The sequence below is a fragment of the Salvelinus sp. IW2-2015 genome, linkage group LG23 (genome assembly GCF_002910315.2).
Source record: "Salvelinus sp. IW2-2015 linkage group LG23, ASM291031v2, whole genome shotgun sequence".
Classification (NCBI taxonomy): domain Eukaryota; kingdom Metazoa; phylum Chordata; class Actinopteri; order Salmoniformes; family Salmonidae; genus Salvelinus; species Salvelinus sp. IW2-2015.
This window is the reverse complement of record NC_036863.1, coordinates 43,358,946-43,386,667: the sequence shown is the minus strand read 5'-3', so window position 1 is coordinate 43,386,667 and position 27,722 is coordinate 43,358,946. Positions and strand designations below refer to the sequence as shown.

At 44.3% G+C, this 27,722-nt stretch overlaps 1 protein-coding gene across 2 annotated transcripts; it reads left to right on the top strand.

Annotated features, from left to right (window-relative positions):
- Positions 1-1,060: 1,060 nt before the first annotated feature.
- On the top strand, positions 1,061-24,624 carry LOC111950199 (rho GTPase-activating protein 24-like). 2 transcript variants are annotated; one of them, XM_070434652.1, is made up of 8 exons: positions 1,061-1,298; positions 9,873-9,989; positions 20,482-20,689; positions 20,850-20,982; positions 21,151-21,224; positions 21,490-21,611; positions 21,883-22,966; positions 23,178-24,624. In XM_070434652.1, exons 1-8 carry the CDS (start codon positions 1,247-1,249, stop codon positions 23,413-23,415), a joined length of 2,028 nt encoding a protein of 675 aa, XP_070290753.1. In that variant the 5' UTR covers positions 1,061-1,246; the 3' UTR covers positions 23,416-24,624. The 2 variants fall into 2 exon arrangements, with proteins under 2 accessions (XP_070290753.1, XP_023823376.1); XM_023967608.2 differs by lacking the exons at positions 1,061-1,298; positions 9,873-9,989 and adding an exon at positions 18,916-20,275.
- Positions 24,625-27,722: the final 3,098 nt, after the last annotated feature.

Here is a 27,722-nt window from a genome sequence, read left to right as displayed (position 1 = left end):
TTGGAGTCCCTCCCTGATGTGRTCAGAGTAGGGAACTGAATCCCCTTTTGTCACATGGGTAGACTATAGGGACTGGCCTGGCCAAAACCCCATCGCCGATACCAGGAGTCTATATGCCAGGAGGACAGTTAAGACTTTAACTAGTTTCACTTTCCGAGTTTTAATCCTAACAAGAGAAGCAAACRTCAAAAAAATAATAGCATTGTCTTTTTATCTCACTCGTGATCTCCCCATCTTCTATCTCCCATGATAGGAGTAACACGATGGACAACAACTTTAAAGGAGTAGCTAGGTAGATGTTGTATGTGTAATGGTCTCATGGTACCCCTTTCACTGTGACATTCATAGACTAGCACCTGGCCACATAACTCCAGCCAAGCCACACMGATTTGATGGCATCAGTAAAGTCTACTGGGGAGGAGCCCTCCTCACGCCAAATGAAGTGGGTCTCTCTGGTCAGGATCAATATATCCCTGAGCATCTGCCAGGCCAGGATCATAAATCCAAGATGCTATGGGAGAGAGCTAGAGGGATGGAGGCTAGAGAGGGGGGGAGAGAGTGAGAGGATGGAAGAGCAAGGAGAGAGGCTCCTCTTAGTGTATTGGACGACGGTTCAAAAGTTTAACGTGCCGGGCACCCGCTCGCGTCTTTATAACCCTTGAGTCATTGTGTGTGGGTGAGGGCGGTGCACATTGATGGCCATTAAACAAAATGCGAAAGCTGGGGTGGGTGGGGTGTAGTGGGGTGGGCTGTGCATTAGGGAAATTGCCTCTGCCTGCGACGTGGCACGGTAGTGAAGTAATTACAGCTGGTAGAGAGATGCTGAGGCCATACTTTGCCTCTGCGTGTGCAGCCGTTGTGGGTTGGTCTGCCGCAGAGGGCCTCCGCCCCAGCCCACCCTCCACTGTACATCTCCCCCAACCAAACACAGCACGGCTAAGGGGATGGGGCTGTATGGTTATTGAGGAGGTGGATGAGGAGGGATGTAGCAAGAGATCAGGAGGAAGAGAGTGAGAAAGAGGGAGAAAGAGATAGAAAGAGAGGAGGAGTAATGGGCGGGGATCAATGACATGGCAGTCCTAGGCAGCCTTCGGGATGTTGGGTCGGTAGGGAGTGCTATCAGTGGAAGGTAAAGGTGTTTTATATGCAAAATCAATTGGATTATTATGGGTCAACTACATGTGCTTAGAGAACTGGGCCGTTGGCTAGGCTAGGTGAGTACTAGAGCTGGACAGACACCTGCAGTATGGGACTCACCTGCTTCAAGTCTTGGAAGTACAACAGCGCCACTCAGAAAGGTGAGTGAGATGTCAACCCTTGCCTCACACACTCCTCCCATCCTTCTATCCATCAGCCATTATCACGAGACAGGTCTGGGTCATTTTAAACTGGCTTCGGCAGGTCTACTTGGATCATTTCCTCGTATTAAGCAGAAAGTAAGCATGCTTTACTGCGACCATAGTGAGAGAAAAAAAAAGTGACTTTACACKACAACCATTTTACATACTTCAGTACTTTTACCATTCTTATTGCTTTTTTATACTATGCRTCAATAAAGATAAACTCAAGGCAAAAGTGGGAGTTATGAAGAATCTTTCTACTAATGTTTCTACTTGTTGAAAATGAAATACTTGCACTGATATCCTTATGTGGCCAAATGTCATTACAGTTCAGTTCATGTGTACGGCAGACGTTTCAGTGTGTACAGACCACGCTTGATCAGTTCTAATTTGATCATGTCCCTATGGAATGCTGGGGGTAAGAGGAGGGCAACACAGCAAGGGTTAATTACATCCCCTAGGGAGAATTGGGTCATCCAGTCATGATGTACTTCCCCCCTATCGAACACTCATATGCAGATAACATGGGTCTCCCATGGGGACCAGCAAGTGATGTAGTGTCTCTTGGTGCCCTTGAGAGACATCCGTGCGTGTACAATGGGGTTCAGGGGTGAGAGGGGAAGGGGGACAGGAGAGGAAGAGTCCATTAAAGCTGTTTTAAACAGGCCCCTAATTTACAGAACATGATGGATGTGGGACAGGGAGGGGAGGAGGGCACTCAAAATAATGAGTTGAGAGAGTAGAGTGGATGAGGCACCAGGGATGAGGTAGGGATGAGACAGTCATCTGACAAAGGACTGAAATATTGAGTATCATTCTACTCATTTTAAGTCCCTCTGGATAAGAGTGTCTGCTAAATGACTAAATGTAAAATGTAGAGGAATGTGGAGACAATYTTTTGATAGGAAAGGCTTGTTTTACCCCATGATGCTGTCGCGTCACACTAAATAATCTTGGAATGAGCAAACTTTCCCGAATCAATATAAATAATTAAGAGTCTCTGATAAAGATCACATGCTGTACACCCACATCACATGTAGGGTCTGCTCAGGTCGGTTATCACAGCTTAGGTGAGGAATGCCTTGTAGTCAGAGCCACCACAGTGCCTGCTTGGACCAGGCTTTTACAGTAGAGGTGTAGGTATCAATAAGCCACTTAGATGGGCTTATTTACATTGCTGTCCTTGTTAAGAAAAGTGTCTCGCCTGAAATGAATCACCGTCCACACTCTTTCCCAGAGAATGTGTGCAGAATTGAGAGCACCATTTTTATTGCCTCCAGAACCCCATAACTTGATTAATATCTCTGGGAAAAAGATATGAAAAAAGGCAGCAAGAGTTTTAATTAAATTATGAAAATCAATGAGCTCCTCTTCCCTTGTTGAACCTGAGAAGTGGTTATTAAAGATAAGGAATGGCCATCTGATTCTATCCGGGCTGTTTTCCAGCTAACACTCTAGCAGAGAGGACACAATGACCGGAAGGAGCTAGAATCACATGTTCTGCACTATTACAGAAAAATGGCATGTTTAATTGTCTGGAATTAATCCCAACAACTCGCAGACGGCAAGCATAAATCACATGTACAGGAAAACCATTCTTCTGAGACTGAGATCATTGAACATTACAACAGCATTCCCAATTGCTATTTCCAAGAAAGCCCCCTTCCTTTGTGTACATAAGGATCCTACACTGTTTTTCCCAGTGCCCACACTCTTCAAAGATGAACAAGATTTCAAAGAGAGGGGGAGGGATTGTGAAATGCATGGAATGAAAAACAGTATTAATCTGTATTGGCATTTAGGGATTTGTCATGTTTGACTGGTGCTGTGGTATGACGGTACGACTATGAGAGGATCTCAGTCTGTGAGCCCGTGGAAACGGGCAGAGAGGACAGACACTACATATACCAGCTCATGCACTGTATGAGCAATGGAGAGATGAAAATACCTGACCTGTACTATCAGAATTACTGTAATTGTAACTAGGCCGCTCAGTAACATTCAATGTGCTTGTGTTTTAGGTTATTGTCCTGCTGAAAGGAGAATTTGTCTCCCAGTGTCTATTGGAAAGCAGACTGAACCAGGTTTTCCTCTATGTTTTTTCCAGTGCTTAGCTCTGTTACTTTTTTTTTTATCCCCAAAAACTCCCTAGTCTTTGCCGATGACAAGGATACCTATAACATGATGCAGCCACCACCATGCTTGAAAATATGAAGAGTGGTAATCAGTGATGTGTTGGATTTGCCCCAAGCATAACGCTTTCTATTCAGGACATTTTTAGCAGTTTTACTTTAGTGTCTTATTGAGCATGTTTTAGAATATTTTTTATTATGTACAGTCTTCCTTCTTTTTTTCTATCATTTAGGTTAATATTTTGGTGTAACTACAATATTGTTGGTCCTTCCTCAGTTTTCTCCTATTACAGCCATTAAACTCTGTAACTGTTTTAAAGTCATGGTGAAATCCCTGAGTGGTTTCCTTCCTCTCCGCCAACTGAGTTAGGAAGGACGCCTGTGTCTTTGTAGTGACTGGGTGTATTGATACACCATCAAAAGTGTAATTAATAACTTCACCATGCTCAAAGGAATATTCTGTGTGKTTTTTTTCTACACATCTACCAGTAGGTGTTCTTCATTCGCAAGGCATTGGAAAAAATCCCTGGCCTTTGTGGTTGAATCTGTGTCTGAAATTCACTGTRTGACTGAGGGACAGATAAATGTATGTGAGGGTTACAAAGATCTAGGTAGTCATTCATTCAAAAATCATGTCCATGCTGASTTGTTAAGCACAATTTTAATCCGGAACTTATTTCTGCTTGGCATAACAAAGGGGGTGAATACTTAYTGAATCAATACATTTCAGCTTTCCATTTTTAATTAATTTACAAAATTGTCTAAAAACATAATTCGGGGTATTGTGTGTTGACTAGTGACACAAAAATCGCAATTTAATCCATTTTAAATTCAAAATGTGGCCAAGGGGTATGAATACTTTCTCTACATTTATGTACAGTATGTAAAAGTAAACTACCCACTGGACACAAACTGGCCACAAACCATTTGTCAACGTAATTTGTCAGCTCAATGTGACGTGAAATCTACATGGAAAAAACATTGGATTTGGAAAAAGTAATTAATGTAAACTGTTGTTTTAAGGGTGAAATTTGAACCACATGATTATRTCATCATGGAAACCAAATTTCAACATTGACAAACTTTTGTACCTTTAAAACAACGTCAGATCTTCAACGTTATATCCACTGTGATATTTTAAGGCTCCCGAGTGGCGCAGTGGTCTAAGGCACTGCATCTCAGTGCTCGAGGCGTCACTACAGACCCTGGTTTGATCCCGGGCTCTATCACAACCGGTCGTGATCGGGAGTCGCATAGTGTGGTGCACAATTGGCCAAGCATTGTCCAGGTTAGGGGAGGATTTGCCCTGGGTAGGCTGACATTGTACAATAAGAATTTGTTCTTAACTGACTTGCTTAGATAATAATAAAAATGAGAAAAAAATATAATAGGCTGGGAAGCACATCCTACTGGAGAATTTATCTACAATACATGACCAAAAGTATGTGGACTGCTGCTCGTTGAACATTTCATTCCAAAGTCATGGGCATTAATATGGAGTTGGTCCCCCCTTTGCTGCTATAACAGCCTTCACTCTTCTGGGAAGGCTTTCCACTCGATGTTGGAACATTGAAGCAGGGACTTGCTTCCATTCAGCCACAAGAGCATGAGTGATGTTGGGTGATTAGGCCTGGCTTGCAGTCGGCGTTCCAATTCATCCCAAAGGTGTTCAATGGAGTTGACATCAGGGCTCTGCGCAGGCCATTCAAGTTCTTCCACACCGATCTTGACAAACCATTTTTGTATGGACTTCGCATTGTGCACGGGGGCATTGATTGCTGAATCAGGAAAGGGCCTTCCCCAACTGTTGCCACAAAGTTGGAAGCACAGAATTGCCTACAATATCATTGTATGGTGTAGGGTAAAGGTGTCCCTTCACTGGAACTAAGGGGCCTAGCCCAAACCATGAAAAACAGCTCCATTATTTCCTTCTCCACCAAACTTGACAGAATAATCAGAATTGGGCAGCCTGTGTAAACGCAGCCTCATTGTTTCTATATAGATTACTAGAGAAAATAAATTTGATGAAAATTAAAGCAGTTATTTAAAAAAAAAATACCTCAGGGGTTCCAAACCAAAGTCATGCAGACATTCCAAATAAAGATGAGGTGGGGTGGGGTGGGGCTGTGGCATACCTAAATAATATTAAGATGACGCCGGAGAGGATGGCTGCCGTTTCATGGTCTCTTAACCAACCATGCTATTTTGTCAGTTTTTTCGCATTTTTTCGCTTATTTTGTACATAATGTTGCTGCCACCGTCTCTTATGACTGAAAAGAGATTCTGGATATCAGAACAGCGATTACTCACATTGAACTGGATGAAGAATTTCTCTTTAATGATTGGGACGAGAGGGATTTACTCCAGACACCCGAACAGGCCCCCATCCCCGTCATTCGCAGGAGAAGAAGACGGAAGAGGTATCGCGGAAAGAGATCGGGGTGCCTTGTGAGGATCCGCCGACGAGTGGTTAATCTGCCTTTGCCATCCGTACTATTGGCCAACGTACAATCGCTAGATAATAAATTGGACGAACTAAAAGCACGTATATCCTACCAACGGGACATTAAGAACTGTAATATCTTATGTTTCACCGAGTCGTGGCTGAACGACGACATTAATAATATACAGCTGGCGGGTTATACACTCTATCGGCAGGATAGAACAGCAGCCTCTGGTAAGACAAGGGGTGGCGGTCTATGTATATTTGTAAACAACAGYTGGTGCAGAATATCTACCTCTACCTCAGGTAGAGTATCTAATGAAAAGCTGTAGACCACACTATCTACCTAGAGCGTTTTCATATGTAATTTTTTGTAGCTGTCTATACATACGACCACTAAGACCGCACTCAATGAACTGTATACCACCATAAGCAAGCAGGAAAACGCTCATCCAGAGGAGGCGCACCTAGTGGCAGGGGACTATAATGCAGGGAAACGTAAATCCGTTTTACCATATTTCTACCAGCATGTTAAATGTGCAACCAGAGGKGAAAAAAACTCTAGACCACCTTTACTCCACACACAGAGACGCGTACAAAGCTCTCCCTTGCCCTCGATTTGGCAAATCTGACCAAAATTCTAAAGCAGGATAAACAAGTGACTCGGTCAATAAATAAGTGGTCAGATGAAGCAGATGCTAAGCTACAGGACTGTTTTGCTAGCACAGACTGGAATATGTTCTGGGATTCTACCGATGGCATTGAGGAGTACACCACATCAGTCACTAGCTTCATCAATAAGTCCATTGATGACGTCGTCCCCACAGTGACTGTACGTACATACACCAACCAGAAGACCCGTGGTCCCGTGTGGCTCAGTTGGTAGAGCATGGCGCTTGCAACGCCAGGGTTGTGGGTTCATTCCCCACGGGGGGACCAGGATGAATATGTATGAACTTTCCAATTTGTAAGTCGCTCTGGATAAGAGCGTCTGCTAAATGACTTAAATGTAAATGTAAGACATGGATTACCGGCAGCATCCGCACTGAGCTAAAAGGTAGATCTGCCACTTTCAAGGAGCGGGACTCTAACCCGGAAGCTTATCGGAAATCCCGCTTTGCACTCCGACGAACCATCAAACAGTCAAAGGGTCAATACAGGACTAAGATTGAATTGTACTACACCGGCTCCGACGCTCGTCGGATGTGGCAGGGCTTGCAAATTATTACAGACCTACAAAGGGAAGCACATCTGAGAACTGCCCAGTGACACGAGCCTACCAGACAAGCTAAATTACTTCTATGCTAACTTCGAGGCAAGTAACACTGAAACATGCATGAATGAGAGCATCAGCTGTTTTGGATGACTGTGTGATCACGCTCTCCGCAGCCGATGCGAGTAAGACCTTTAAACAGGTCAACAAGGCTGCAGAGCCAGAAGGATTACCAGGACGTCTACTCCGAGTATGCACTGACCAACTGGCAAGTGTCTTCACTGACATTTTYAACCTCTCCCTGTCTGAATCTGTAATACCAACATGTTTCAAGCCGACCACCATAGTCCCTGTGCCCAAGAACACTAAGGTAACCTGCCTAAATGACTACTGTCCTGTAGCACTCACGTCTGTAGCCATGAAATGCTTTGAAAGGCTAGTCATGGCTCACATCAACACCATTATCCCAGAAACCCTAGACCCACTCCAATTTGCAAACTGCCCCAACAGATTCACAGATGATGCAATCTCTATTGCACTCCACACTGCCCTTTCACACCTGGACAAAAGGAACACCTATGTGAGAATGCTATTCATTGACTACAGCTCAGCGATCAACAACATAGTGCCCTCAAAGCTCATTACTGAGCTAAGGACCCTGGGACTAAACACCTCCCTCTGCAACTGGATCCTGGACTTCCTGACGGGCCGCACCCAGGTGGTAAGGGTAGGTAACAACACATCCGCCMCGCTGATCCTCAACACGGGGGCCCCTCAGGGGTGCGTGCTTAGTCCCCTCCTGTACTCCCTGTTCACTCATGACTGCACGGCCAGGCACAACTCCAACACCATCATTAAGTTTGCCGATGACACAACAGTGGTAGGCGAATCACCAACAACAACGACACAGCATGTAGGGAGGAGGTCAGAGACCTGGCCATGTGGTGCCAGGACAACAACCTCTCCCTCAACGTGATCAAGACTAAGGAGATTCTCATTAACGGGGCTGTAGTGGAGCAGGTTGAGAGTTTCAAGTTTCTTGGTTTCCACATCACCAACAAACTTACATGGTCCAAGCACACCAAGACAGTTATGAAGAGGRCACGACAAAACTTATTCCCCCTCAGGAGTCTGAAAAGATTTGGCATGGGTCCTCAGGTCCTCAAAAGGATCTACAGCTGCACCATCGAGAGCATCCTGACTGGTTGCATTACTGCCTGGTATGGCAACGGCTCGGGCCTCCGACCGCAAGGCACTACCGAGGGTAGTGCGAACGGCCCGGTACATCACTGGGGCCAAGCTTCCTGCCATCCAGGACCTCAATACCAGGCAGTGTCAGAGGAAGGCCCTAAAAATGGTCAAAGACTCCAGCCACCCTAGTCATAGACTGTTCTCTCTGCTACCACATGGCAAGCAGTACCTGAGCGCCAAGTCTAGGTCCAAGAGGCTTCTAAACAGCTTCTAACCCCAAGCCATAATACTACTGAACAGCTAATCAAATGGCTRCCCAGACTATTTGCATTGACACCACCCCTCTTTTACGCTGCTGCTMCTCTGTTATTATCTATGCAAAAGTCACCTTAATAACTCTACCCACATGTATATATTACCTCAATTACCTCGACTAACTTTTTTGCAGGTATTTTTTTTTAAACTGCATTGTTGGTTAAGGGAATGTAAGTAAGCATTTCACTGCAAGGTCTACAGCTGTTGTATTCAGCATATGTGACAAATAATATTTGATTTGATTATTTGATCTGATACAAGGAAATCAGAGAAGACTAAACGCCCAATCAATCCCAATTAGACTGAGAGTGGACATGGTTTGGGCTATTTACTGCGGCAATAGCACAACAACATGTCATCTGTAATGACAGATCCATTTGTCCATCCATAGGGTAATTGTGGTCTTGTCAATAAACAAAGCCTCTCTGCTGTTTGTGGCTCCTTGTCTACGACAAGAATCAGGTAGAGCTCATCAGTGGCCTCCCTGCTGAACAAAAAAAATGTATAGACCAGCATAGGCTGATGTTTTTATATATGTTTTATTATGAAGCATATTATAGTTTTATAGCTATACAACTATACTGAATGATTATATATAGTAGGTTCGCMGTGTTTTTGCTGGTGACCAGTCTTCTTTGTGTTTTGGACACTGGTCACCAGCAAAACCAGCATCAAAGTGCTTGATTATTTAAGACAGGAAATATATACCATAAGGACTTACTTTGAGGGCCTAGTTTTTCTCTAATACAATGGCCACATCAGGCCTGCAAGCCACATTATGCTGGCTTGAAAAGTTATGTTTAATTCCTACTGGAATCCAGCCCGAGTGTAGATATCCAACAATTGGAACTTTTATTCACCCACAATCAGTACTCAGAATGCCTACTAGGGTTAGAAAGATGAATACATTAAACTACCTAAAATATTTAAATCGGAACAACTATTTCAGTAACAGGTACATTAGGTCCAACTAACAGATTGGATTAGCATAAGCTGATCAGCAGCCTACCAGTATAAGCATGTCACCAACATACTAGCATGAGCTGGTCACCAGCATCACCAGCTTTACCAGCTGGTTGGCCAGCCTAACTAGATAGACCATGCTGGTCAGACCAGCATGGACCAGCTTGACATTTTGGCAGATTTTTTTCAGTAGGGCTGCAGTCACGCGTCTTTGTTATCTGTCTGTGACTCTTTCTCACCCTCTCTTCATCCATCCATCCCCCGCTCCATCACAGGCGGGAACAGAGACGTGCTGGTCAGCCCTGGCTCATACTTCTTCCTCTCCAACAGCTGTGGTCAGGGAGAGGAGTGGCTCAAGACCCTCAACAAGGGTGTCTGGATACCCTTTACAGGTAGCATCACTATTACATACATATACACTACTAAACACTCATTACCACACTCAAATGCATACACTTGGCGCTCTCACTGTCTTGAACAAACAATCAAATCAGTCAAGCCGTATAATTTGTTTTAGTTCCTCCAGTCTGTACAGGGCTTAGCCCAACCCTGTGTGTGCATACCTCAGCCTCAGCTCCCCTCTGCCTCCTTGGTGGGCACAGCTGTGTGTCTGCCTTGGCTGGGTGCCTGCTGGGCTTAACACAATACCCAGTTTGCACATAACATTCTGAGAACCATATGTGAGGGGAAGGGGGATACTTAGTCAGTTGCACAACTGAATGCAATCAACCAAAATGTGTCTTCCGCATTTAACCCAACCACTCTGAACCAGAAACGTGAGGGGGACTGCCTTAATCGACATCATCAGCACCCGGGGAGCAGTTGCTGTTAGGGGTTAACTGCCTTGCTCAAGGGTAGAACTGCAGATTTTTCCAATTTGCCAGCTCAGGGATTCGAACCAGTGATCTTTCAGTTACTAGCCCAACACTCTTAACCGCTAGGCTACCTGCATCCCAACACAATCTGGCTGGGGGCAGTATTGAGTAGCTTGGATGAATAAGGTGCCCAGGGGTGCCCAGAGTAATCTGCCTACTACTCAGTCCCAGAAGCTAAGATATGCATATTATTAGTATATTTGGATAGGAAACACTCTGAAGTTTCTAAAACGGTTTGAATGATGTATGTGAGTATAACAGTACTCATATGGCAGGCAAAAACCTGAGAAAAAATCCAACCCGGAAGTGGGAAATCTGAGGTTTGTAGTTTTTCAACTCATTCCCTATTGAAGATACAGTGGGATATTGGTCATATTGCACTTCCTAAGGCTTCCACGCGATGTCAACAGTCTTTAGAACCTTGTTTGATGCTTCTACTGTGAAGTGGGGGCGAATGAGAGGGGAATGAGTCAGAGGTCTGCCAGAGAGCCACGAGCTGGACACGCTCGTTCACGTGAGAGCGAGCTCTGTTCCATTGCATTTCTACAGACAAAGGAATTCTCCGGTTGGAACATTTTTGAAGATTTATGTTAAAAACATCCTAAAGATTGATTCTATACTTCATTTGACATGTTTCTACGACCTGTAATATAACCTTTGGGATTTTTCGTCCGTACTTTCCGCTGGACTTGCACGTGAGTTTGGATTTGTTTACCAAATGGACTAACAAAAGGAGGTATTTGGACTTAAATGATTAACTTTATTAAACAAATCAAACATTTATTGTGGAACTGGGATTCCTGGGAGTGCATTCTGATGAAGATCATCAAAGGTAAGTGAAYATTTATAATGCTATTTCTGACTTCTGTTGACTACACAACATGGCGGATATCTGTTTGGCTTGTTTTGKTCTCTGAGCGCCGTACTCAGATTATAGCATGGTTTGCTTTTTCGGTAAAGCTTTTTTGAAATCTGACACAGCGGTTGCATTAAGGAGAAGTTTATCTAAAGTTCCATGTATAACACTTGTATTTTCATCAACATTTATGATGAGTATTTCTGTAAATTGATGTGGCTCTCTGCAAAATCACTGCATGTTTTTAGAACTACTGAACATAACGTGCCAATGTATACTGAGATTTTTTATATAAATATGAACTTTATCGAACAAATCATACATGTATTGTGTACCATGAAGTCCTATGAGTGTCATCTGATGAAGATCATCAAAGGTTAGTGATTAATTCTATCTCTATTTCTGCTTTTTGTGACTCCTCTCTTTGGTTGGAAAAATGKCTGTGTTTTTCTGTGAATAGGCACTCACCTAACATAATCGTTTGTGGTGCTTTCGCCGTAAAGCCTATTTGAAATCAGACACTGTGGTGGGATTAACAAGAAGTGTATCTTTAAAATGGTGTAAAATACTTGTATGTTTGAGGRATTTTAATTATGAGATTTCTGTTGTTTGAATTTGGCGCCCTGCACTTTCACTGGCTGTTGTCATATCGATCCTGTTAGTGGGATCTCAGCCATAAGAAGTTTTAAAGCATGGTGAGAGCGTGGTTGTCCTATGGTTATTTTGCATACAACCTTCCCACAACTTTATGGGAATGGTGCAGGACGAGTGGCGACCCGCCAGAGCCCCACCTGTTTTGAGCCCCACATTTTTAGCAAAAAAATGTTGGCATGTTATTTTGGCATTAATAGGTGTCACATATCAGTTTGCAAACAATGTAAAAAATAAATGAATAAATAATTGACTTAATAAAGCCGCATACCAGTGTCCAAAACACAGAGAAGGCTGGTCAGCCTAGCTCAGTGCTTTCTGTGTTGGTGGGGCAGCCAGCGCAAAATATGGAGCATATGGGTTGGTAATGTTCTCTAATTGTCAACATCATACTTTCAAAATCTTAGCTAGCAGTCATCATCATGAATCAGGTTGACAATCTACTGGCAAATACTTTTTAATCCTTGTCATATGAAGAGAAATAACAAAGAGAAATTATAGATAAAACGTATCGGTTCTCATTGGCCATTGGACATAAACATTACACAACAAGTTGGAAATCGCAAATTCAAGAATGAGTGGTTTGGGAGGAATCAGTGGCTAACTGCAAGCATTACTAAGGCAATCACTAGCCTGCTATTCAGTGGAGTGGGTGTGTGGTCCCGAGTCTGGGTTTAAGGTTCTCTTTTCCAAGCTTAAAATGATAAACATTCAACTTTTGCCATACTGTCAATCCAGCAGGATTTCTGCCACGCTCAAAACAACTTTTAACTCAGAACTGGGAAATCTGACTTCAGTGAGTTCAAGACAACTGGGAACTCAGGAAAACACTATTTTAAAATTTGTATTTATTTATTGAATATCTGAAACATACAATATACTTGCAGTGAAGACGCTCAACAACTACATCGTACCAGTCATCCAACAGATTCCCATTCAGAGCGAGACACAGAAGACACAGAAGACATCAAGGGTCAATGCCCTGCTCAAGGGCACGTTGACAAATCTACCACCAGGCTAAAAAACATGAACCTGAACCCTCCAAGATCCCCCCACAGTTCCCCAATAGCTGTCCCTCAACCATTTGCGACCCCTCCCACAGTCCCCCCCCAGAAGAAAAAAATAAAATAAAATAAATTCCAATGGTTCATTGGATCAGTCTAAAACTTTGCGCAAACTGCTGCCATCTAGTGGCCAAAATCGAAATTGCGCCTAACCTGGAATAATACATTGTGATCAGTTGCATTTCAAAGATGATGATTTTTTTTAAAATAAAAATATGCATGATTTTTTCTTTGTATTATTTTATACCAGATCTAATGTGTTATATTCTCTTACATTAATTTAACATTTCCACAGACTTCAAAGTGTTTCCTTTCAAATAGTATCAAGAATATGCATATCCTTGCTTCAGGTCCTGAGCTACAGGGAGTTAGATTTGGGTATGTCATTTTTGGCGAAAAWTTTTAAAAAGGGTCCAATTCCTTAAGAGGGCAAGTCAGCCATATCAGCTGTGTTTTTTTAAAGTCCGAAAATGGGGCTGAATTAACTGTTTTGCTGCCAGACAAGGCTCCGCTGATAGCCAGGTGTAGCAGTGTTAAGGTGTTGGGACTGCTGTTGGGACAGCTTTATGTAGGCCCTAACAGTCTGTGGGCACCGTTTGTCACCGTTATAGTGCAATTAATGTATTGTTTAGTGTTGTGTTGTGTAGTGGCTTTGCTGGCAAGCATCCCTTTGGGGGGGTTTGCCCTACCAATATTTACACTACCATTCAAAAGTTTGGGGTCACTTAGAAATGTCCTTGTTTTTGAAAGAAAAGCATTTTTTTTGGTCCATTAAAATAACATCGAATTGATCAGAAATACAGTGTAGATGTTGCTAATGTCAACGTCAGCAGTGAAGAGGCAACTCCGGGATGCTGGCCTTCTAGGCAAAGTTCCTCTGTCCAGTGTCTGTGTTCTTTTGCCCATCTTAATCTTTTCTTTTTTATTGGCCAGTCTGAGATATGGCTTTTTTCTTTGCAACTCTGCCTGGAAGGCCAGCATCCCGAAGTTGCCTCTTCACTGTTAACGTTGAGACTCGTGTTTTGCGGGTACAATTTAATGAAACTGTCAGTTGAGGACTTGTGAGGCGTCTGTTTCTCAAACTAGACACTCTAATGTACTTGTCCGCTTGCTCAGTTGTGCACCGGGGCCTCCCACTCCTCTTTCTATTCTGGTTAGAGCCAGTTTGCGCTGTTCTGTGAAGGAAGTARTACACAGAGTTGTACGAGATCTTCAGTTTCTTGGCAATTTCTCGCATGGAAAAGCCTTCCTTTCTCAGAACAAGAATAAACTGACTTTTTCAGAAGAAAGTTATTTGTTTTTAGCCATTTTGAGCCTGCAATCGAACCCACAAATGCTGATGCTCCAGATACTCAACTAGTCTAAAGAAGGCCAGTTTTATTGCTTATTTATTAATCAGAACAACAGTTTTCAGCTGTGCTAACAAAATTGCAAAAGGGTTTTCTAATGATCAATTAGCCTTTTAAAATGATAAACTTGGATTAGCTAACACAATGTGCCATTGGAACACAAGAGTGATGGTTGCTGATAATTGGCCTCTGTACGCCTACGTACTGTAGATATTCCATTAAAAACCATCAGTTTCCAGCTACAATAGTCATTTACAACATTAACAATGTATACACTGTATTTCTGATACATTTTATGTTATTTTAATGGRTGAAAAATTAGCTTTTCTTTTAAAAMCAAGGACATTTCTAAGTGATCCAAAACCTTTGAACGGTAGTATACATGCCAAAATCGCCACTGTGCAGGACATTGTCAGCACATTTAAGGAACTTGACAAAAAACATGATTTTCTTGGTATTTCATTACCTTAACAGAACATTTCCTAAAACTTCAAACATGGCTACATTTAATATACATTTTGATGTTCTATGAATTGGGAACGTTCTCAAATAGTTCAGAGAACGTTAAGAAACAACGTTCTTCTGTGGGAATTTTTGTACTTCAGCTTTATGTTTCCTACAGGGTTCCTCATTGTTCTGTGTAAAGTCATGTTCTCAAATTGTTCCAAGGACGTTAAGAAACAGTGTTCTTTTATGGGCATTTCAGTACTTCAGCATAGCGTTTCCTACAGGTTTCCTTATGGTTCTATTTAAAGTCATGTTCTCAAATCACAGGAGGTTGGTGGTACCTTAATTGGGGAGGACATGCACATGGTAATGGCAGGAGTGGAATAAGTGGAAAGGTGTCAACAACATCAAACACATGGTTTCCATGTGTTTGATGCCATTCCATTTGCTCCGTTCCTGACATTATTATGAGCTGTCCTCCCCTCACCAGCCTCCACTGTCTCAAAATGTTCTGCGAACGTTAAGAAAACTTTCCATAAAAACCGAAAGAAAACTTTAGTAACATTCAGAGACTGTTATAAGGATGTTATTTAAAAACATATAAGTTCCGTTCTCAGCATCAACAAAACTCTCTCCGAGTGTGTTCAGGCGTGTTGTCCGTGCCCACTAATTGACACACCTGATCTTAATAAGTGCTTGTTTCCTTTGAAATGGGGTCTATTTGAATAAAGTAAAATGAACAGATTTGTATGCATAAAAAAAGCATGGCACGCTAGCTCCATTCTGGTGGCGCAGTGGACTAATTCCATGGATAGAGAACAGAAGATTATTGGTTTAAATGTGCCTTTCATTGATGTCTATTTTTTATTTTATTTAATAAAACATTTCAACAGTAACCCTCCAAAAAGTCATTCAGAAACCTTTTTAATTTCCATATGTACTAGGAAGCTAAGTATTTGTGTCTTGAGCTTCAAAAATGTGACTGATCAAAGTGCCTCAGGCTTTGAAATGTAAAGAATTGTACTGATTGAAAGTAAGAGGGTGCCGTGGTCAAGGCTACGACGGCGCCAGTGCAATGTGTGGAGCTTACGCTTTGTCCAAAAGCACATATCAGGCCGAGAGCATAATACTTCTTAAGTAGGCCTAGTTTTTTCAGAGTTTTAGTTTCAAACAACGATCTCTCTGCAGCCGCGACAGTTAGAGGGATTGTTAAAACACCTTGAATTTCATAGCAACATCAGSGAAACTGGGCAGAAGGGAGTGGGGGTTCAAATACAGCATTGATCTTTAATTGAATCTCTCGCATTCTCCTTAATTGCAAGCATTAACATGTTACAGAAAGATATTAACTGTATAGGAATGCCTGGGACAGGTCGTCTGGATACTGGACAGCTGAAAAATTGTCAGATGCAAACAGATTATAATTKTTTTGTGGACAACAGTTCTTGAGGTCTCAAACAAAAAAAGCGGTTAGCGAATTTGTTCATACTGGTGAACCACTGTTTGAGTTGTGTGGTTGCAATATCAACAGTCCCTTATCTCTGGTATATCTTGGCATGTATCATTYAAGATTAAGTTTAAATATTGTGCAGTGCAATGGACATRTARTGCACAATGTATCAGGAAAGACTGTCTGGGTTGTCAATACTSAGTATAGAAAACAGTGGACCTACAGGCCGTGGTGAAAACATTTGCAGACAAAAATGCAACACGCGGAGTTGCTTACTGTAGCTACCATAGGCCTCTTCCATCGCATATTGAAGTTTAGATTTTTATTCGTCACATGAAAACTTAAGTGAAAAAGTACATTTTGTGTGCGCTATGTCATCATGCACTGATTTTTATCTGCAAAAAGTCAATTTGGTTGAAAAAAATCACATATTGGATGGAAACCTACTTTTTTCAAAGAGAAATAAATACAAAAATAGACACACAGAGAGAAGCAGTGAGGACTTCAGAAGACCACGGGAGTATCTCAAATTGGATTTAATTTAATTTAATTTGATTTAATTTACCTTGTCCTTGATTGCAGCCTATTTGTGTAGGGCAAGCTATTAGCCAGACAAAACCGATGAGATCAAAAATCGTGGCAAAATTTATCGTCAAGCCTATTCTTTTTTTCATAATTATTAGGCTATTTGATGTGTAATTGTTTTGAAAAAGTATATAAATAGCAGCTAAATACTGTATATAGCTATAGATAGTAGGTTAAACTGCATAATGAAACAATCCATAGTAAGCTAGTGTTTTGAAGGTGGACTGACAATTATTTAAGTGATAATGCCAGAGAAGTCGGTGTTTGGAGGATATTTTGGCATGGGTGTTGTCAGACCCGAGACAAAGTCGAGGGCCGGCTAACCTTGCCAATATATCCTCCAAACATTGGCTTCGAGGGCATTATCACTTTTATACAATGGRTTACTAACTTATTCAAATAATGATTGACATATTTAAAAAATATATATGTTATTTTGATGAATTCATTCATACTATTTCATCCTTCCATAAGATATAGTCCCGACACAAATATAGGGTTGCTACCCAAGCCAGCTGGTCATTCGTTCTATCRGTTTGGTTGCCAGAGATGTGACCCAGTCGTTCAGTCTTTTTGTTCTGTATTTATGGATGAACAACCAATGTGAAACCAAAAACATACGTTCCCACAACTTCCAAAGAACCAAATGTGCTAGCTGGGTAGTTACCCAAAGAGTAGGTCATTCAGAACCAGCAATCCCTAATTGGCAAGCCTGGTAAACTCAATGGCAGCATTGGGTTTACCAGCATAGCAAACTAGCATATGCAACAACTCTGCAAAATGTGTCCTACCCGGTTGGAAAACAGCAACGAACATAACACGATAGCACCCCTTCTGTGGGCAGAGGGTTCTTGAAATTKAACATCCAATAAACACTTAGCTGTTTCTGCTAATACAAAATTCTCCAGACCTCAAAAGGAGGCGTGACAACAACGTGATTTTGAGGTATRGATACGCAAGACTATCCAGAGAGGGGCCAGCTCCCCTTCAAGCCACATCAGCCTCAAAGTACAGGGTGGACACTGGGTGGGTCCACCTAGAGGTCTGAAATCAGAGCACAGAAGCACAGAGGGTGTACCCACGCGCAAGCACRCACGCACACACAGATTGAGCTGAGATAGCCCATGAGATGTACAGGCCTTGTGCTGACTTCCCTTTTGTGAAGAAATATTGATCCTTACGCACAGACCTGAGACAGGCATTGGAAGAATGACTTACATAACCATCCTTTAACATTTCCATCAAAGAACGACAACATCAGGCCATAACAGAGGAAATTCACTGGGTCAAAAAACTCCCTGTTGTGCTCATAAAGACCTAAATGTCCTTAGATTACTGTTGTGCCTATCACAGGAATCTCACCCCGGAGCCTGGTCAATGCACAGCAACACATTTCACAAGAGAGATTAACATTCCCAATGAATTCCCCGCACCACTCCGGAGCAGTTAGTCCTTACTTCACTGAGCCTATTGCCTCTCTCCGACACGTCCTTCAGGAGAGAGATKTTCACAGATTAGAGGCCATCATGGCTCACTGAGGCCGTACATCCACCTCTTTAACGTCCAGCTAATGTCCAGCAAGAGAGTCAGAGAGCCAGACTCAGCTGGGGCTGGGGCTTATCAGTGGCCAGTTTAGCCCCATATAGTCTTGGACCACAAGGGGTGGTTCATAATAGCTCAGTGGAAAATTACTCTATTAGGGGCTGGCTGCCTGTAGGCAGAGTAGTATGCTAGGACAGAGGGGAGTGGGGGTACAAAAAGGGTTCAAACTCATTTATTCTTTTGTCAACCTGTGACACTGTTCTCCCTTGTTAATGATTCCCGGCCAGGGAGAGATAGGAGATACAGAGGGTGCCGGTGCCACCTTGGCCATGCTCCAGTGARTATGGTGGGGAATAGTTTGATACAGGAGGGAGGTGGGGTAGAGACTAGAGGGGTGGAGTAGGCAGGGGCTGGGGAGGGGACTGAGCCAGGCTAAATAAAAGAGAAAGAGTCCAAGACAAAACACTGTGTACTTGTTCTTGTGGTGGGACCGTGGGGATCTTTGAAGGAACCCTAAGGACTACGACCTGAGGAAACAAACATAATCTAATTGGTGAAAAAGAGAGCATCTCAGGGGGGGGGGACTGAGAGTGTATTGGACAGGGAGGGATGACACTGGCTGAGTGAAAACAATGGCACATTCCTGAAGCATGAGGAGGATTGGATAGGACAAGGAGGGAGAGACACGTGCCGCAAGGACATAGCTTGCTAAGTGGTGCTAACCAAGCACAATTACTGCTGGACAACGTTGGAACACTAACTTAATCTCTTCTGGGTGGGGAGGGAATAATATACTCCCTGTGGTTGTCACAGTCGTCACTTCTACAATAACATGGACACCTTCTTCTAGGAGAGCTGGTTGACTCTTTTGTTAACACAATCCAGGTTGAGAGTGGTTCCTCTGGATGTTCACTGCTCACCAGATTGAGTTCAGTTAAGCATCGTGGAAGGACTTGTGCCCAGGGAACCAAGGCTGAGGTGAGCGTGAGAGGAGCTACTGTACAACTGCCTCCTCGATACTCTTCATCTGCATTCAGCAACAACGTGTGGAGGAACTTTTGAAGTGGAAGTGAAAAGGACCAGTTTAATCAGTTGAACATTTAGTGTTGCCGGACTCTCCTATCTCCTGTTAAATCATTATCTTAGGAATCTAAAGAGGGGAACTTAGCCGCCAAAAATAAAGATGGGATTTTACTTTCCAAAGTTCAACATCCGGTAATACATTTTGATATGGCTCATGTTCCCATGGTTGTGCTATTCATTGGGATGGTTGCTCCATTGCATGCCTGAGTGATTGTACGTTTGTGATATGTCATGTATGTCACAATGCTTCTTCTTGTAGGATGACATTCTTTCCACTGGAATGCTAATTCATCTGATTAGGTCACATAGTTGAGCTCAAGGACCATTGTTGGGCATCGACAAGGAATGTCTCTGCCTCCTCATTTCTTGAGTCATCAGAGCAGGGAGCCTTATCTGTTTACCTGAACAAAGAAAAAGGAGGAGGGAAGAGGAGGAGGGAGGGGGAGAAGAAACAGAACACAAAGTAGCAGACGGGAGAGAGTTTCCAAAAAACAGAGAGGTAGATAGGGGTGGGCCGCTTGGGAAAGAACGCAGTGGTCTCAGCAGCACYGAGAAATTTGAGTCCGCTCATAATCCCCCATCAAACAGCCGGACTGGCCGGAGAGGAGAGAGGGGAAGAAAAGAGGTGAAAAGAGAGAGAGATTTGGACGGGGAGAAAATAAGTGTGAAGAGAACAGAGAAGATGCCGGAGAACAAGACGACAGTGTGCAGGACCAGCAGCTACCTGTCCCACCCTGCTTACAGGAAGATCAAGCGGGTGCTGAGCTTCAGGAGGCGTGAGTATCTCAGGCCCACAGAGACACACAGACACACAGACAGAGCTGTAGTGTGAGGCAGGCTGCGTAAATAGGTGGTTTGGAGCATGGAGGGTTCGAGTCCACTTGTCTGAAGAAGGGAAGCTCCCTGAACCATCAAACTCACACTCTATCATCCTCGGCTTATTCATTTAGCCTGGGTGATCTTACATTCTCTCCACCCCCAGGCGTGTTTGGCCAGCGGTTGGAGGAGACGGTTCTGTATGAGCGGCGTTACGGCGTCCATATGGCACCTCTGGTGGTGGAGCAGTGTGTGGACTTCATCCGGGAGCGGGGTCTTCTGGAGGTGGGGCTGTTCCGCCAGCCAGGCCAGGCCACGCTGGTCAAAGAGTTGCAGGACGCCTTCGATGCTGGGGAGAAGCCCTCCTTTGACAGGTAAGAGCTCTCCAGTCAACACAAACAGAAACACCACAGTTGAAAATGAAATTAGACCTATTGTCCAGCTATATCTGTATGTACCGTTATGCGTGCCCCCATACGGTGGTAGAGATGTGCTGTATTTTAAGTGTGTGTGTGTGTGTATTTGACATCCTAGCAGTACAGACGTGCACACCGTGGCGTCGCTCCTGAAGCTGTATCTGCGGGAGCTGCCAGAGCCACTGGTGCCCTTCTCCAGATACCAGGACTTCCTGGTGTGTGGCAAGAACATCTCCTCTGAGAGGAAGCAGGTAAGTCTCCATCCAGTCGCATCGTGCACGCCATCCTGAGATACATCTGATGAACAGAGAGAGACATAACACAACCACCATCCTCTGATCTAAAAGTTCTAAGGAGAAATGTAATTGATCAAGTCCAGAGATGGTCCTTACAACAATATCTTGCCCGGTGTCCCCAAGGGTTTGACAGAACTACAGCATCTTCTTCATGAACTTCCAGTGGCTAACTTTAACCTGCTAAATTACATCTGCCAGTAAGTCTACAATTGACCTGTCATTCGTTAGCAATTATCTCACATCAAGATAACATCAAATCTGCATACAACATACCTCCCTTTCAATGCACTTTAAATGCAATACAAATATACTTGTTTGAATCACTAGACGTGTCGCTTACAACATACAGTACAACATACATTAACATCTGTTCAACCAGGACACATTTCTGTATGTTATGTAGCAGCTGTGACAAAATCGACCCTGCCCAAGTCACATACGGATAAATCACTGCCAATACAGGTTTTTGAACGAAGTCCAGTCCTATTCCAGCAGCAACAAGATGAGCACCCAGAACCTGGCTACTGTTTTCGGGCCTAACATCCTACGRCCCAAAGCTGAAGATCCAGAGAGCATCATTGGAGGTGCGTGTGGGCATGTGCGAGTGTTGTTCAGAAAAAAGGACATGAATCAGAGATAGCCTACAGATATAGAGCCAGACAGAGACAGATATAGACCGATAAAGATAGGGGCTGTGTCTGTCTGTCAGTCTGTGTCTGCCCGGGTGGCCTTGAGACAGTGTTTATATCAACACAGTGTTGCGTACGCGCTGAGTGCCATGTGATGCTGTTTGTACGTTGTTGGTACTGTGTGTGTCCGGCTGTGACTCAGTGTGTCCGTCCTTCTGTTCCCCAGGGGCAGCCGTGGTGCAGCAGCTCATGTCTGAGCTGATCAGGGAGCACCAGTGCCTTTTCTCCAGGGAGGGGGGAAACGTAGACGCCCCCGGTTCCTCACGACCAGATTCTTACCCCTGTCATAGATGGAAAGGAGACCCATTCGAGGGGACGCACACCCAGCCCACTGCCCAGGCCCAGTCGCATGACTCCAGGCTGGGCATAACAGCCGAACACCTCCTACAACAACAGCTAGCCCACCATCCTTCCCCTTGCTCCCGCCAGCTCTCCCTGCCTCTGATTGCTGAGAGGAGAGTGTCAGCCCAAAGCCTGTGTGAAATCAGTTTAGCCCCACGCCTGTTCAACACAGACCACCAGCAGCCAGCTGAGGGGTTCTCTCCAGTGATCCCTGCTGTTGGGTCTCTATACCACAGATACACCCCGTCCCAGTCAGAGTCCCAGCCCCCTGAGACAGCATACAGCCCCCACCTTCACTCTCACCCTGCCTCCTCACTCACAGCCTCTGCTTCCACTGTGACAATACAGGCTGACCCAGACCACAGCAGCATGCTGCCCAGYGGCTGGACAGGCCCAGAGGGTCCCAGCTGGGCTGCAAAGCAGGGGACTACTGGCACCAGTGGAAGCAGTGAGGCTCAGGACAGCACTCTGTCTGTCTATGACAACTTGGACACACTCCAGCGCATTGATGAGGTGGCTGCTGATGGTGGTGTGGGCAGCACTGCTGGTCCAGTGGAGGTGCAGGTGGAKGCGGGCACGGCAAGCGTGGCAGACACCAGCAGCTCATGGTCCTTCTGTGAGATTCTGCCCCTGGACGATAGTGGGAGTGGTGTGGTCAGAGCTAGCCTAGGACGGAGGTCCACCAGGTTCCACTCCTTCAGGACTGACCCAGGAGAGGACCTCCATTCTAACTCCCTAGCCTCCTCCTCTGTCCCTACTGATGCCCCCCTGAGCACRGGCAGCTCGGAGGTCTTCCTGCCCTCTGACCCCCACGGCGCCCCGGCCTCCCAGGCCATGTACTGTCTCCTGGCTGGCCTCAGACAAGAGATGGCCAGGCAGAGGGCTGAGTTCGAGGCCAAGATCCAGAGGTAATGGAACTGTGAATAAATCACACCAATGCATCAGCAGTCCTTTTCAAATGTCCAYATATATTCTATATACAGTCTTCAACATGTGTCAGGTTACACTAACATGATGTGATGTTGCATGTTACATTCTGGATCACAGTCCTGTAGTACCACCAGAGTGAAAGCTGTGTGTGTATAACTCCTTGTCCCCCTTTTCTCCTTGCTCTCCCAGGTTTGAGCTGCGTAACGAGGCCCTCCATGGGGAGGTCGTGGGACTGCGGGCCAGCCTGGCGCAGCAGCGCCGCTGGTACAGTGTGGCCGAAATCAAGATCCGCAATGTGGAGCGTGCCCGGGCCGACGCCGACCGCCGCAACGCCACGCTGCAGATGGAGATGGAGCAGTTCTTYGACACCTTCGGCGAGCTGAGAGCTGAGGCCAGCAAGAGCGAGCGCATCGTACAAAGCTTCTGATGGCCAGTCAAGATGAGAGAATGGTGACACTATCAGAGCACTACAAGAGCAGCATCAGGACCATGCAATCACCCGTGATCTGAATGGAATATAGTGAACTGTCTGTTGCCATGATAMATCCATATTGGATTTGTCTCATAATGATCCATTCTTGAGGATGGTTCTAAGAAAGCTTTGAGATGGAACCAGCTGGGATGGACAACTCTGCTTGGATGTCTTGGACATAATGTAGTTCAAMCAGACACATTGACAACCAGAACAGAATGAGATGGAGATGACGGAGAGTAACACAAGCTGTTGAACTCACTAAATGTTTCTATGACTGAAATTGAGCCCTATAATATACAGAATTAAAGCTTGGAGATTGACACTTACTGGATCTATAATGGAATGGATTGGCTGAGGGCTGGGGGTTGGGATAACAGACAGCCCCAGACGCAATCAGTCCATCCTGAKCCACATAGGAAAAGTACTGAAAGAGATGTTGAACACAGTGATCATCTAGAAAGTAACAGAACAAGCCAATGGAGCAGGGATATTCAAATGTTACCCTACGAGGTCCGGACTACTGCTGGTTTTATGTTCTACCTTAAAATGAATTGCACCCACCTGGTGTCGCAGGTCAAAATCAAATCCTGAATAGAGGGAAATAATGAGAAAAACCCCCAGTAAAACTGGCTTCGAGGTACAGATTTGAATTTGAGGGCCATAGAAAAGAAATGTGTGTAAATGCAGAGAGGATGTACTATTCCCAATCTTTGACAAAATCCCACATCCATTTAGGCACCGTGTAAAAGCTGATCTTAAATATAATCTTTTGTAATGCTTCCAAGCATTTGGGTAACGTTCTGAGTTTGTCTAATAGTCTAAGAAAAGACTCATGTTTTTTTCCCCACTGCTATAATTATGAATGATGATATAATTTGGGACCCATCTGAACACTTTTCCACCTTGTTATGACAGAACAGGCTGAGTAACACCTTTCAACAGATGTCTTAAAAATACAAGACATCAAACCAAATTGTATTTGTCAAATGCTTCTTAAACAACAGGTATAGACTAACAGTGAAATGCTCACTGATGGGTCCTTTTCCAACAATGTAGAGATAAAGATAAAGATACATTTTTTTAAACAGAAACAGTGACACAAGGGGAAAAAAACACAGTGAATAGGGAATAACAATAACAAATAAAAGTAACATGGCTATATACAGGGAGTACCAGTACTGAGTCGATTTGCAGGGAGGGGTACGAGGTCATTTAGGTAGCTATGCACATATAGGTAGGGGTAAAGTGACTAGGTACCATTATAGATAAGACAGTAGAAGCAGCGTATGTGGTGAGTGTGTGTKTCTACATGTGGATGGCGTCGGTGTGCATGTGTGTGGGTGCTATGCGTGTTCGTGGCCGTATGTAGTGTGTGTGTGTGTTGGGATGTCAGTGTAAGTATGTGTAAGTCAGTAGAGGCTGGTGGTAGGAGCTATAGGAGGATGGGCTCATTGTAATGACTGGAATGGAAGAAATGGAACGGAGTCAAACATTAGGCTTCCATATGTTTGATGTGTTTGATACAGTTCCATTGATTCCATTCCAGCCAGTACCATGAACCCGTCCTCCTATAGCTCCTCCCACCAGCCTCCACTGGTGTAAATAGAGTCCAGTGTGTGCTCGCATAGAGTCAGTGCAAGAGAGTTAGTGCAAAAAGGGTCAACGCACTTAGTCCCGGTAGCCATTTGATTAGCTAGTTAGCTATCTTTTTTAGCAGTCTTCTGGCTTGGGGGTAGAAGCTGTCCAGGGTCCTGTTGGTTACTGTCTTGGTGTACTGGTACCGCTTGACGCTTGTCCACCATTGTTCTTGTAGCCAAGAAAGCAAAGGTAACTTGACTAAATGACTATTGCCCCACGGCACTCACTTCTGTCATCATGAAGTGCTTTGAGAGTTAAGRATCATATCACCTCCACCTTACCCGACACCCTAGCCCCCCTACAATTTGCATACTGCCACAACAGATCCACAGATGACACAATCGCTATCGCACTGTCCTATCCCATCTGGACAAGATGAATACCTATGTAAAWATTTTGTYTATCAACTACAGCTCAGCCTTCAACACCATAGTATCCTCCAAACACATCAATAAGCCCTGTGCAACTGGGTCCTGGACTTCTTGATGGGCCGTCCCCAGGTGGTGAAGGTAGGCAACAACACCTCCACTATGCTGATCCTCAACACGGGGGCCCCACAAGGGTGCGTGCTCTGCCCGCTCCTGTACTCCCTGTTCATCCATGACGGCATGGCCACGCACGTCTCCAACTCAATCCTCAAGTTTAATCACCTGATTACCAGCAACGACAAGACAGCCTACAGGGAGGAGGTGAGGGCCCTGGCGGAGTGGTGCCAGGAAAATAACCTCAACGTCAAAAAAACAAAGGAGCTGATCATGGACTTCAGGAGACAGCAGAGGGAGCATGYCCCCATCCACATCAACGGGGYYRSAGTGGAGAGGGTGAAAAGCTTAAAGTTCCTCGGCGTACACATCACTGACAACCTGAAATTGCCCATCTACACAGAMAGTGTGGTGAAGAAGGCAAAACAGCGCCTCTTCAACCTTGGGAGGCTGAAGAAATTTGGCTTGGCCCCTAAGACCCTCACAAACTTCTGCAGATGCACCATTGAGAGCATCCTGTCGAGCTGTATCACTGCCCGTTACGGAAACTGCACCATCCACAACTGCAGGGCTCTACAGAGGGTGGTGCGGTAGTCCAACGCATCCCTGGGGGTGGACTGCCTGCCCTCCAGGACATCTACAGCACCCGGTGTCACAGGAAGGCCAAGARGATCATCAAGGTCCTCAATTACCCAAGCACGGGCCTGTTCAGCCCGTTACCAACTAGAAGGCGGAGACAGTACAGGTCCATCAAAGCTGGGRCCAAGAGACTGAAAAATAGCTTCTATCTCCAGGCCATCAGACTGTTAAACAGTTACCAATCGCCTGCCATCGCCCAGTAACCTGCCCTGAACTTTAGCCACTGTTGCTAGCCGGCTTAGAGACTCCTACCCTATGTACATAGTCATTTAACACTGGTCACTTTAATAATGTTTACATACTGTTTTACCCACTTCATTTGTATATACTGTATTCTAGTCAAGGCCTATCTTATATACACTGCCCATAATATACTGCCCATATTGTCTATACACACCATCATATATATATTTTGTTAAATGTCTTTATTTATTKAACTAGGCAAGTCAGTTAGAAGAACAAATTCTTATTTACAATGATGGCCTACCCCGGCCAAACCTGGCCAACGCTGGGCCAATTGTGCGCCGCCCTATGGGACCCCCAATCACGGCCGGATGTGATACAGCCTGGATTTGAACCTCTTGCACTGAGATGCAGTGCCATAGACCGCTGCGCCACTCGTGAGCCATATATATAAAATAACATATATATTCCGGACTCTGACATTGCTCATTCTAAAATGTATATATCTCTTAATTACTTTATTTTTATTTTGGGGGTATTGTTTTATATGTCAGGTATTACTGCAGTGTTGGAGCTAGGAACATAAGCATTTCGCTACACTAGCTAAATATGTGTACACGACAAATAACATTTGATTTGACTATGGCGGTTGGAGTTTTAGACAATTTACATTCATGTAATTTAGCAGACGCTCTTATCTAGAGGCAGTGCCTTCCTCTGACACTGCCTGGTGTAGAGGTCCTGGATGGCGCTTGGATAGCTAGGCCCCAGTGATGTACTGGGACGGACCCTCTGTAGCGCCTTGCGGCCCGGTGCCTTGCAGTTGCCGTACCGAGCAGTGATGCAGCCAGTCAAGATGCTCTCGATGGCGCAGCTGTAGARCCTTTTGAGGATCTGAGGGTCAATGCTAAATCTATCTTATGTTCAGAACCTTTGATTGTTTCACACATCTTTCACCCCTGAGTCATTCATGAAAAATCKAAGTTTTCAGTGAARTACGAAGAGCACATTTTGTTTCGCCTCCAATACAAGATAATGATAGGCTCAGATAATCARATAATGAAGGGCTCACAATTGTCATTTTAACTACCATTTAATCCAATAGCAACAAACACAGGATACACATTTCAAAACAGTACTTAAAGTGCTGAATAGAAAGAATAGTAGATGGTAAATATTATTTTCCATACCGTATTTGACTATAATTTGACATGCACCATTTTATTTATAAATGTATCCAATGGCAGGTTGTGAGCATGCTGAGAAATATGTCAGTCTTAGTTTTATTATACTTATACAGTACATACTCAGGGCAAA